At 49.2% G+C, this 12432-nt stretch overlaps 1 protein-coding gene across 1 annotated transcript in view; it reads left to right on the forward strand.

Annotated features, from left to right (window-relative positions):
* Positions 1 to 12432, forward strand: part of ELP1 (elongator acetyltransferase complex subunit 1) — an 861256-nt gene that overhangs the window by 676967 nt on the left and 171857 nt on the right. Inside the window, exon 31 of the mRNA XM_078676240.1 lies at positions 10336 to 10396. Coding sequence (XP_078532366.1) covers positions 10336 to 10396 — 61 coding nt within the window. The remainder of the gene's footprint in view (positions 1 to 10335; positions 10397 to 12432) is intronic.

Raw genomic sequence — 12432 nt, forward strand, 5'->3', positions numbered from 1 at the left:
GATTTTATTACTGCATAAATATTTCACACATTGCCCTTAAGTTATGTCTGTCTGCTCTGTGCCCTATGTACCAGAGGCTTGAGCTCAGGTTAATTTAGCGACTTCAGTGGTTCACCCTGACAAGGATTGTATTTATTACTTAAGGTGGGTTAGACCAACCAATAATACAATTGCTTACAACATCTATCTAAAGCAAGCCAACCAGGTTGTTTTGCATTATTGATGATGAGGCAGTTAACACAAAATGCCAATAGATGACACCAGATGGTGTTAAAATTAGTGAAAATATGGTTTTCATTATCTGAAGGAGATATACATTGAATCAGATGCTCATGCCACCTGGCATACATGGGGGAACTACATGTATTTTCTCTTTTATTCCAGGCCCCTCAGAAACTCTTGATAAGCTTGCCTCATCCTTTACTCTTCTAATTCCTTTGGCTGGATCTGTAACTTTCTGCCTACAATTTACCTTCACTGGCACCAGTTAAAGTTATGGTATTAGCTGTGTGTCAGCGAAGTGCCAACTGGAAGTGACAAAATGGTCTCTTAAAGCACTGTCATCATAATTTCTTTTTTTCCGTGCCTCATACAAGTCACCATCCAGCACCTCTTGTGTTTTCTGCTGTGGGATTACATTTTTCTGAGTAGTGTGACTCTTTCATTAGGCATACTCATATCGCAGGCAAAAGATGTCCTCCACAAATCTTCATTTCTTGTGCCTTTGGTACCTTGACTCCAAGTATGACTCAGCCACATTGACTTGTGTGCTTTAATGCACCCTGAAGTGATGCAGCTGAGTAAGGCAAAACACTTGATGGCCTTATATAAGGAAATAGAAACTCTAGGGCAGAGTCAACATTAGGTCCTGGTCTCCCAGATACTTCTGCAGAAGAAGTACCGTCATAAAATTGAGTTTGTCCTTAACCTCTCTTAATATTAAGGTATTGGGATGAACCTTTGAATTCAACTGCATTAGATCCTGTTCCTATCTTGAAGAAATTGGCTTTGCAACAAACTTTAAAACATTACAGGAACTCCACAGAGCAAGTAAAAAGCATTTTATAATGACATGCTTGTCATTTCCTGCAATGAGTCCCTGTGGCATGCTCTCCACATCAGCCACTCATCCTCTTGCATCTTCTGTGTCACCGCTAGCATCAAATACAATCTATTCCAGTGAAACTGTGGTACATCTTCAAGTCACAGTGTCTTTGTTGGTAGAGGAGCCCAATTGGGAAAACCACCTGCTTAGCTGCACTTATAGACAGGCAACACGGATAGACCCACTCATGCGATGCATGAACGTGCCAGTGCACATGTTTTACTTGATAAGACAGATAGGACATGTCAAACAGGATAGTGGTGTTGATAATTAAGTAGCCAAAATCTGAAAGAAACAGGTTAGTGTTAGATTCCTTAACTTTACCGCGTCGGCAAGCGCAGATCCGGAAAAAGTAGTACTTTAGTCACTTTTTGATGAAACTTTTTTTCCGATTCTTTTTGATCTCTCTTCGAGTTTTTACGACTCTCGGTGCCGGTAGGGATGCCCGGGTTCAAGCCTTGTACTGATTGCCACCGACTGATGTCGGTTTCCGATCCGCAACGCCGGTGCCTCTATTGCCTTGGGGCCGACCACGACGACAAGTCGTGCCCGACTGCCGGGCTCCGACGTCGAAGGCTAGGAGGGAGCGGTCCCATGAGCGCCTCGAGATCTGGCAGTCAGCCCGCGCCGCTCACGGTCCCGGTCCAGGAGGGAATCAAGGAACTGGTCGTGGGGCCACAGTCGTCGAAGCTCGGCGAGTCGTCACCATTCGTTGGCCTCCAAGTCCTCAGGTAAGAGGCGCAAGAAGTCGAAGAGGCGACATCTCTCTTCTGAATCCCCCCGATGCTCGCACGATGCGGCCGGGGGTTCGGGTGACACCTCACACGCGGCTCCGCCGGAGCGGCAGGCGTCGCGGCCTGCTCCACACCCGCCGGTCCCTGGGCCAAACGCGACGCCGGAGGAGATCAATGCCTTCCTCATGGCCATGAGGTCGCTCTCTCCTCTGTCGGAATCGGTCCCGGCTGGGAAACCAAGCGGGCCGGGTGCTTCGGCCCCGGCGCCGTCGGCGACTTCGGTCCCAGCGCCGCAGGGCCCCGCTGGATCCGGCTCCGGATCCGGGTCGCCGCTGGTTGACCTTACGCCCCCGCCGGCGTCGACCCCTAGGGTGTCCCTGGTTCTTCTCTCGGTCCGGATCCGGCGTCAGACCGGCGTCGTTCGAAGCCACATTTGACGCCGGCAGAAGAGCAATTCTTCTATGATCCGGCTTCATCCTTTGAACCTGATTTTGAGGAGATGGAGGGCGAGGGTGACTGGGAGGGTTCTGAGGACCCTCTGACACTGGAGTGTCTCGACACTTCACCTGACACTGGCTTTGTCTCCCCTCCTACCGTGGCTACGGAGGAGGGGGCTGCTTATAGTGTGGTGCTGATGAGGTCGGCCAAGGCCTTGGCTCTTGAGCTCCCCGTCGCGACTGTGAGGTCTAACATCCTCACTGAGGTCCTTAAACCGCAGGCAGGCTCTCCTGAGCCTCTACTGCCGTTTAATGAGGCTCTCACGGACGTCCTGTTGGGCACCTGGTCCAGGCCCGCTACAGTTTCCTCTGTAGATAGGAACGTCGCCATGCGCCACCGCCCGGCTCCGGGCAACCCTAGTTTTCTGTCCACCCACCCCACCCCTGAGAGCCTGGTCATCCAGATCGGTAATCCAAAAGGTATGAACAGTTTGGCAAGAAACTGTTCTCCTCCCTCAGTTTGGGGTTGCGGTCACTCAACACCGCTTGCCTTTTGGGCCGTTACACCCACTCTCTGTGGGATACGGTTGCGGCCGTGCTGCCGGAGTGCCCGGAGGGGGCCCGGGCAAAGCTCGCTCAAGCCCTTGCGGAGGGACGAGACGCATCGCGGTATTCCATTCGATGTGGGCTGGATACCACGGACTCGCTGGGCAGGGCGATGTCGACTACGGTGGCGGTTCGCCGCCACGCCTGGCGGAGGTCCGCCAACTGCTCGGCTGATGTCCAGAACACCCTCATGGACATGCCATTCGAAGGCAGCCACCTCTTTGGTGGCAAGGCAGATCATGCGCTTGAACGCTTCAAGGACTCCAGGGCTACGCCCAAGTCCTTGGGCCTGTCGGGCCAACGTCAGCCATCTTCTGCCTTTCGCTCCTTTCGTGGCCAAGGAAGGGGCGCCCCTTCACGTCCTGCCAGCCACGGGCCGCAGTCTAACATCCAGCGCGGCGGCGGCGGACGTGGTAATCGCCGTGGCGGTGCCAGGGGACAACGGCGAGGCCAGTCCACATCCACCCCGCAGCATCTGCCTCAAAGCCCTCCTAGTCCGAGATTCAGGCCCATTTGACGCCAGTGGGGGGCAGGGTCCGCCATCACCTCCTCCACTGGCGCGACATCACTTCGGACAGGGGGGTGCTGCAAATTGTCAGAAGGGGCTACTTCCTCCCCTTCGAGGCGACCCCTCCAGCCATGCCACCGCAGTACCACCGCATGTCGGGATCACTTGCAACTTCTGCAAGAGGAAGGGTCGACCCTCTTGGCCAAGGGGGCCATCGAGCATGTTCCTGGGCCAGAAGTAGGGTGTGGTTGCTATTCTCACTATTTTCTGGTTCCCAAGAAGGGCAAAGGGGGCCTACGCCCTATCTTGGACCTGCAGAACGTCAACATCTTCCTCCGGAAGGAGAAGTTCAAGATGCTGACTTTGGCTCAGGTTTTAGCTGCCCTGGACCCCGGAGCCTGGATGGTAGCGTTGGACTTGCACGATGCTTATTTCCACATCCCCGTCCTGCCGGCCCACCGGCGTTACCTGCGGTTCGCGGTAGGCCACAAGCACTTTCAGTTCACCGTGCTCCCCGATGGCCTTACCAGCGCCCCACGGGTGTTCACGAAAGTGATTGCGGTGGTCGCAGCGCATCTGCGCAGATTAGGGGTGTCAGTCCCCTATCTCGACGACTGGTTGTTGAAGGCGGGCTCGCCCCAGACAGTCGTCGGCCACCTCCAGACTACGGCCGACCTCCTGCACTTGCTCCATCAATGTGTCGAAGTCACACCTGTGTCCCTCTCAAAAGCTCCTCTTCATCGGAGCGGTTCTTTGATTCGGCGCAGTTTCGGATTTATCCTCCAGAACAGCGGGTTCGGGATATTCAGGCTCTGATTCCGATCTTTCAGCCTTTATCCCGGATCTCGGTCAGGTTGACGCTGCGGCTTCTGGGGCTGATGGCCTCCTGCATCCTTCTGGTGCATCACGCCAGGTGGCATATGCGGGCTCTGCAGTGGGACCTGAAGTTTCAGTGGGCCCAGCATCAGGGCAACCTGTCCGACCATGTCCTGACCTCAGAGGGCACTGCGAGACAGTTGCAGTGGTGGCTCACGGACCGCGATTGGGTCATCAGCAGATCCTCTCCCTACCCCAACCGGAGCACGTAGTTGTGACGGATGCGTCCCTCCTGGGCTGGGGGGGCCACATGGGAGAGGCGGAGATCAGAGGCCTCTGGTCTCCGGCGGAGTCCCGGCTCCATATCAACCTTCTGGAGCTGCGGGCGATCCAACTTGCACTGAAGGCATTTCTTCCCTCTGTCCGGGGAAGTGTAGTGCAGATGTTCACGGACAACACCACCGCCATGTGGTACGCAACAAACAGGGCGGGTTGGGGTTGTGAACCCTTTGCCAGGAGGCTCTGCGCCTCTGGCAATGGCTGGAACACCAGGGTCCAGAGTGGTGGAGTCAGCACAAGTCGTGCAAGGATCAAGCCGCAGTAGGCCTCCTTGACTCCCTAGCAACCCGTTGAGGCGTGAAAATTTACCGCGAAAGGTACCTTGAGACCTATTCTGAATAGGGATTAATATATCCCTCTTCTCACCTCTCTAAATAAAATGAAAATTCTTTTATAAGAGAATACACTCACTGAGACGCCCACAGTCTCTACACACCCTTCACTATTGTTCCTGAAGGAAGCCCATTTGACCTCACAAGGCAACCAAGGGCTGAAACATGTCGACCTTTTTTTAAAATCACTAATTTAAGTGCGTGAGAACCCTAACAATTCTCAAACGCACGCCACAAAGTTTCTAAAACTTCCTACTCGAATCCACACCCAATAAAGACGAAATTCTGGCTGTACGAGTATTTTAATAGGAATACCCCACACATCCCTGATCACTACTGTTTTTAACCAGGGGTAAACCTCCTGGTGGAGGATGCATAACTATTAACCCTATAATTATGCACTTATGTGATAAAACAGCGGAGAACCGAGATATACCGCTTTCCGATCTTTAAACACGTGAATGAGGGTTTTTATTTGGGACAGATCGGTCCGCGACCTGTATACCTGGGTTATGCAGGACAAGTGATCCTTCCCTACCTAATCTATTGGAACACCAGGGCGTCACCCTGGTGGTTCAACACCTGGCAGGTTCCCTGAACGCCAGGGCGGATGAACTCAGCCGTCGGTGCATGATGGATCACGAATGGTGTCTGCACTCGGACGTGACGCAAGATCTCTTTGGGCAGTGGGGAGAGCCTTGGTTAGATCTATTCGCCACAGAAGAGAACGCGCAATGTCATCAGTTCTGCACGTTGGAATTTACAAGGCGGCACTCGCTCGGCAACGCTTTTCGTCGCAAGTGAAGTTGTGGTCTGTTGTACGCCTTTCCGCCTATACCACTTCTGCCCAGAGTGCTGAAGAAGATGAGGCGCGACCGGGCCCAAGTCATCCAGGTGGCCCCGGACTGGGCACGAAGATACTGGTATCCCGAGCTACTCAGCATGTCAGTCGATCCCCCGATTCGTCTGCCTCTTCAGGAGGACCTTCTGTCGCAGCAGCAGGGGATGGTCCTCCACCCGAACTTGTCCAGTCTCCACCTCCATGCGTGGAAATTGAGCAGCGGCAGTTGAGGCCATTTGACTTGCCTCCTGAAGTCTGTGATGTCATTCTGGCAGCCAGGCGTCCCTCCACAAAAGCGGTATACGCCTGCAGGTGGAACAGATTTGTGGCATGGTGTACAGCAAAGGCTGTGGATCCCCTTTCTGTCCCTCTTTCAGAGGTTCTCCTCTTTCTTCTTTCACTTGCCCAGCAGGGCTCTGCTCTGGGCACTATCAAAGGCTACCTCTCTGCCATTTCAGCCTTCTTAAGGCTTCCTGATCAGCCTTCTCTTTTCAAGTCCCCTGTTGTAAATAGATTCTTGAAGGGCATCCCTCACATGTTTCCTCCTGTTCCTTTCGTGATGCCTCAGTGGGACTTGAGCCTTGTTCTAACTTATTTGATGTGCGTTCCTTTTGAGCCACTTCACAATTGTCCTCTCTGTCTTCTTACTCTTAAGGCTGCATTCCTGGTTGCCATCACCTCTGCCAGGAGAGTGAGTGAGCTCCAGGCTCTTTCTTCTAAGCCTCCTTTCCTTTATGTCCATCCGGACAAAGTTGTCTTAAAAACACGTCCCTCTTTCCTGCCCAAGGTTGTTACAGCCTTCCACATCGGGCAGTCCATCACCTTGTCCACCTTCTTTCCGCCTCCGCATCCCTCAAAAGAGGAAGAGAGGCTCCACCGTCTGGACCCAAAATGTGCGCTCTCATTTTATTTGGACCGCACACGCCAGTTCCCGGTGGACGACCAGCTCTTTGTTGGTTACGTGGGCGCTAAGAAGGGACGGGCTGTGCACAAACTCACCATTTCTCGATGGGTCGTTTTGTGCATTAAGGCCTGTTGTTCTCTGGCTAAGAAGGAGCCTCCGGTGGGGCTGCGTGCCCACCCCACTCTGGCCACGGCGGCTACTACTGCCCTGGGTCGGGGAGTCCCCTTGAAGGACATCTGTCGGGCAGCCACGTGGGCCTCGCTGCACACGTTCGCTAGACACTACTGCCTGGACAGCCAAGTCCGGAGAGATGGCTTCTTTGGCCGTTCCGTGCTCCAGAACTTTCTGGTGTGATCTTGGTTCGCAGACCCACCACCGGGGTTGGTATTGCTGGGGTATCTACTCTAAGGTAAGGAATCTAACGCTAACCTGTTCCTTTCAGATGCACAAGTTACTTACCTTCTGTAACGATATATCTGTAAGAAACAGTAGTTCGTGTTAGATTCCTTACCGCCCCACCCATCCTCCTCATTCTGCGAACCGATATCTAGGGTTCTTCCCTTTGAGGGCCCTAGTTTCATAGCACCAGTGTCGGTTTTTATCATGGCTCTGCGTTTCTGGCGCGGAAAAGCTGTGTATAAGAACTGACGTCAGCGCGCGAGGGCGGCGTCTAAGTACTCCGACGACGTCATCACGGACGCAGAGCCGCGGACGATGTCTACCGACGCGCAAGGGTACTGCTACGCAAAACTTTCCGGATCCAGACTGACGCCTGGGGATATTCTAAGGTAAGGAATCTAACACTAACTACTATTTATTACAGATATATCGTTACCGAAGGTAAGAAACTTGTGATTTCGCATCAGAGATGTACGATGCCTCTGGTACGTAATGCCCTTAAGGAAGTTCTTACAGGATATAGAAGTGAGCAAATGGATTGAGGGCAGGTGCAGCATGGCAGAGAGAACATTTTGAAAATGTCAAATTACTTGCTTTTAAGGAGGCACAGGATCACCTTGTGCATTCACGCACATTTTACAGTATGATGGTTTAGCCACAACAGCATAGTGCTCTCGGCGATTTTTCTGGAGACACTGCCAGAGATTAGAACCATGATGCCATTAATGGCACTGGCGGGGGAACACTGACAGCCATGCTGGATAGGGTATTGTGACAGGATACATCTGGGCCAGTAAGGCAGCAGGGGACAAATGGGATTTCAAATGCAGAGGAAGAATGGGTCAGGCATGCATGCATGCATGTTAAGTTTCAGGGACTCCCTGGTTCAAGTTAGTACAGTTTAATTATTTGCACCGCACTAACCTAGCCCACCGTTTTATTTAGAATTTATCAAGAGAGATTGTACTCTGTTTCAGATGTAAAAGAGAGGGGTGGATGTGCTTAGGTATTCCGGAGTTTTTGGCACTAGTGGTAGCTAAACTGCACACTGTAACCTGGGGTGGAGTGCAGTTTTTGGGCCCAGAAAGGTATGTTTTAGGACTGGCTATGAGAAAAGGCAAAATTGGGCACAAATCTATGATGTTGTGGGAGCTTCTAGCCAAAAGGAGATTAGTCATATATTGTCACCATCCGACGGCACCCCCAGTAGTGAGTTGACTTAAAGATTTGCAGGAATGGGCACTCGCGTAGCAACTGCACATGAAGCAGATGAGGGCGGATGAAAGGGCTGAAGAGGATTTGTTGGGCGAGAGACAACACTCAGGGTTCCACTGGATCCACTGATGCTAGATCACCTTGAGGAAGGGAAAGCTGGGACATTGTAGTCTCACACAGGATATGCTAGGTGAAGCAACTAGAGATAACGGATGACATTGGGAGAGAGGGAAAAAAACATTGACTAATTTACCAAAGAGAAAAATAGGACACATATGAGATGATAACTGACTATGATGTGGTGTGCATGCAATGATGTCCACATCCTGGAAGAAAAAAGCCCCTTAACACTAAGAAGACACAAACAATGAGCTAGATGCCGAAAAAATTCTGGAAGTGATAAAATTAGCACAGAACTATTTTTGAGGATGCTCACATTTAACCAAGCTACACCTGACTGAAACCAATCTCTGGTTGCTTGTGTTCTGGTTCAGAGAGGAGCTGTCTTTGCCATTCAAGTTAGACTGTTTCTATTGGAGCAAGACCAAGCCTTGTTTGCATATGGGTGGGTCTAATGAGGTAGTAGAGTGAGGAAAACAAACATGATTCGGAATGGTACCACGAACGATTGCTAGTGGTTAGACTATTTAGAAGCATTCCTCACATCACCTTTTGTGTGTTTGATGGCAACGTGTATACCTGTGCTTGCAATGTGTTGTTTGTATGTACTTTGTTTTTTTAAATATTTAAACTCACTGTAAAGCTCTTCTTTCAACTAAACCTGTGGGGGCTCGGTGAAGTAAGTAAAGAGTTGGGAGAATGAGGAAGTGATACAAGGGTGGCGGTGGCGCCTTGAAGAGAGTGGCACGGTAGGGCCTGGTGTTTGCTATAAGAATGAGCAAAGTGTTTAACTTATAAGTGTTAAAAATAATATTTTTGACTAGTACATATATACTTTTTCTTGATGTAAATCGATGGAACTTAACCACATGACAGAAACTTGTTACTTACAGCAAAAATGTATCCAATGAGCAGGTGGCATAATCTTCTTCAAGAGGAAACACAAGACATCCTTGAGGGGAAGATATTCATAAATACAGTAATTGGAACGTTATTTTCCTAAAATCCCACAACTGCTTGCCAGGTTTGAATCAAGGGTGTGCTTCTTGGAAATGTGCAAATGTACAACCTTGAATAACATGGCTCCTGTGCCTACTTGAACCATGAAGATTGGCAAGCATATTGAAAGCTAGTAGATGCTCCAAACCATTGTGAATCGACGTACAGAATTGATTATAAAACTTCAGTGTATTGTTGTGCATATATATAAAACAACAATACTGGAATTTATAGCAATATATGAGTTTGATACAAACAAGCTTAGGTTTTCAGAATAAGGATGAATGGGCACGATGTGTGGCTGCTAATGGTGCTGCTGAGTCCTTGTGAGTGGTAGTACAAGAAGAAGATGCAGTTCTAAAAAATAGATGATTTAATGGAGTCCAAGATAGTGATAAATCACTCAAGCTACTTTCTGGGCTTCCAAATGCCTGTTATGCTAGGTCAATAACTATTTGTAAAGTGTGCATACATTTAGTTGGTTTCACAGCTCTTTTTGGTCTGCATTTTGTGTCCTGACTGAAGAATTGTGCATATTTTTGTTTTCAGTGAACTCATAATGATAGAGGTTCCGGGTTGAGGGTAGGTATGAAAAGAGTGAAAATGGTGAGTGTTTACTGTGAATCAAGAACAGTATGCAGACTGTCATCCATTTGGACAAGATGTTGGTATTTGGCGCAAGTGTGATGTCACTATGGATTTGGTCCTGAAATGCATATTGTTTGAGTGAGCTGTAAATGGATGGGTACTGACAGACACGTGTAATGAAACGTTCAGAGGGGAAGAGGATTTCACTGTACTATTCTTCTGTCTGATGCATTTCCTCCCCAGAAGCCATTAAGAATATTAGTGGTTTTCATTAACATAAATGGTTGAACTATTTTTTGCTGTGTTTCTTATTGTGAAAGTTATTTTGCCTCACTGTCTTCTTAGTACCTTTACCTACATATATTTAGTTCCTTTTTTCCTTTCCATTTAAGATTTACAAATACAATCGTCTAGATATTTTGGAGACAAACCTGAGGCCGTCCGTTATAGAAGGTAAGTGATACGTATCAGCTAAGGATTTTCATATTCAAAATGTTTTCTTGCAGCTTAATGTAAAATGCAATTGTCAAATTCAAAAGTATATGTTCACCATATGTGGTGTGATAAAATACAGCACAACTAACACCTGAAGGAATGAGAAGCGTGGCTCAGTGGTTAGAGGCGGCAGACCCGGAAGCTGAGATCGGCCGTGGACCAGGGTTCGATTCCCCGCCTCGGCGGGTCTCGGGCTAATAAATTCCACGGACTCGACAATTCTCGCTCCGGTGCCTACTCAACTCACGGGGTCACACTCTGCGACTCTGGACAATAGCTTGCTTAATCTCCACTACGGCCCCTCGCGGCGGGATGCCTGGCTTTCACCTTGTGGATACCCTGCCGGGGTATCTCACAGGGGAATACCAGGATGGGTTCCCTAAGCAAGCGCTTAGATACCGGGTCGGTGATTTGCGCTATATAAATACATGTACATTTACATTTACATGTAGGAGGGACACACAGACAGCTTTGGCGTCCTGTCTGCATGTGTCACTTTACTACCTCTTTTTAATTTTGCCTGCCTAACTATGAAGAAAGGATTTCTTACTGTGAATTAAAGGGTATTATTGCAAACGGTCAGTGTAATTGATCTTGCCAATGAGCCCATTGGGGATCAAAGTAGGACGTGAATTGTGAAAGAATGTGACTATAGATCAGTGATCCTTTGCTTGACGTGGAGATTGTCCGCCTCTAGTGGTGGTCGCAAGAGAAGAGTCTTCAGAGCAAGGATGCTGCTGTCTTTTCTACAGTCCACAACTGAAATTGTAGCCATGTGAAAAGTAGCAGGTTCCCACTAAAAGCATTCTGACACCCACCAAAACCTTGTGCTATGCATGTGGGTCTCTGCATTAGGAGCAGTACTGCTATGGTTCACATCGGTGCCGTTGGTACCAATTGTGCAGCCTCCTTTATTATGTGGACATGCTCTTCGAGTTCCCCTTGTCTTTCAAAAAATAAATAAATGCATAAAGTTTTCATATTTATGTATATGTCTATATTTATATATGTCATGAGCTATATTACCACAGCGAGAGGGCAAGCATACTAGGTTTTTCCTTGCTGTAGTATCTGGGGGTTTTGCCCCACATCCCCTCTCTCTTTCTCTCTCTCTCTCTCTCGCTCTCTCACTCTCTCACTCTCTCTCTCGCTCTCTCTTTCTCTCTCTCTCTCTCTCTCATGAGAGCGAGCCTTTTGTGCTTGCTCGACCTTGCTGGTGTCCTTTAACCATGTACCTGTGAGTACTGTTGGCCGGTTGACTACCTTGTGATGCGCCCGTCTCTTTTGCCGACGCATACATGCTGTTGATGCTATGTTTCATTGGGCTTTTGCATATGTGTGGTGAAGTTCTCACAGTCCACACTGCCTGCTTATGTGTGTCCCTGTCATCCACATACATGTTTCTCCTGGTAGTAGTGGTTCTGTATATTTCTCCATGGTGACGTTTGTCCCTTCACACGTCAAATTTTGATATCCACTGTTGTGTGTGCTGAGTTTGGATGCTCTGACTCTGTCATGCTGTTTTGTCCCTTCTCTGGGTCTTTGTCTCTTGCAGATCCATGGAACCCTGTGCTCAATTTAACTTCTTCTTGCGAACGTTTGAGGGATTTCTTCTATTAGGCACTGGCCGTTCTGGTTGTGTGACTCCCTTCCATCCCTGTCTGCACGGGTAAGGCCTTGTACCGTCCTCTGACGGATTCCGTGCCCTTGCCTCCCCTTTTTAATGCTCCCTTACGGAGCTTAAAGGGTCTGGTGTCAGCCAAGCTGGCATTGCTGTCCCCACCGTGTTTAGTCAATGTTATTAACGGATCAGTTCTCTTTGGAACTTGGTGGGTTTCAATAACAGACTTTCCTCCAATGGGGTATAGATTTGGTATCTATTTTAGGTTAAGGAATCTGCGGCTAGATGTCTCTATCAAATGAATGAGTTATTTACCTTTGGTAGTGATGTATCTGGTAGAGACACAATCTAGCCGCAGATTCCTTAACGCCCA

The sequence above is a fragment of the Lissotriton helveticus genome, chromosome 2_1 (assembly GCF_964261635.1).
Source record: "Lissotriton helveticus chromosome 2_1, aLisHel1.1, whole genome shotgun sequence".
NCBI lineage: Eukaryota > Metazoa > Chordata > Amphibia > Caudata > Salamandridae > Lissotriton > Lissotriton helveticus.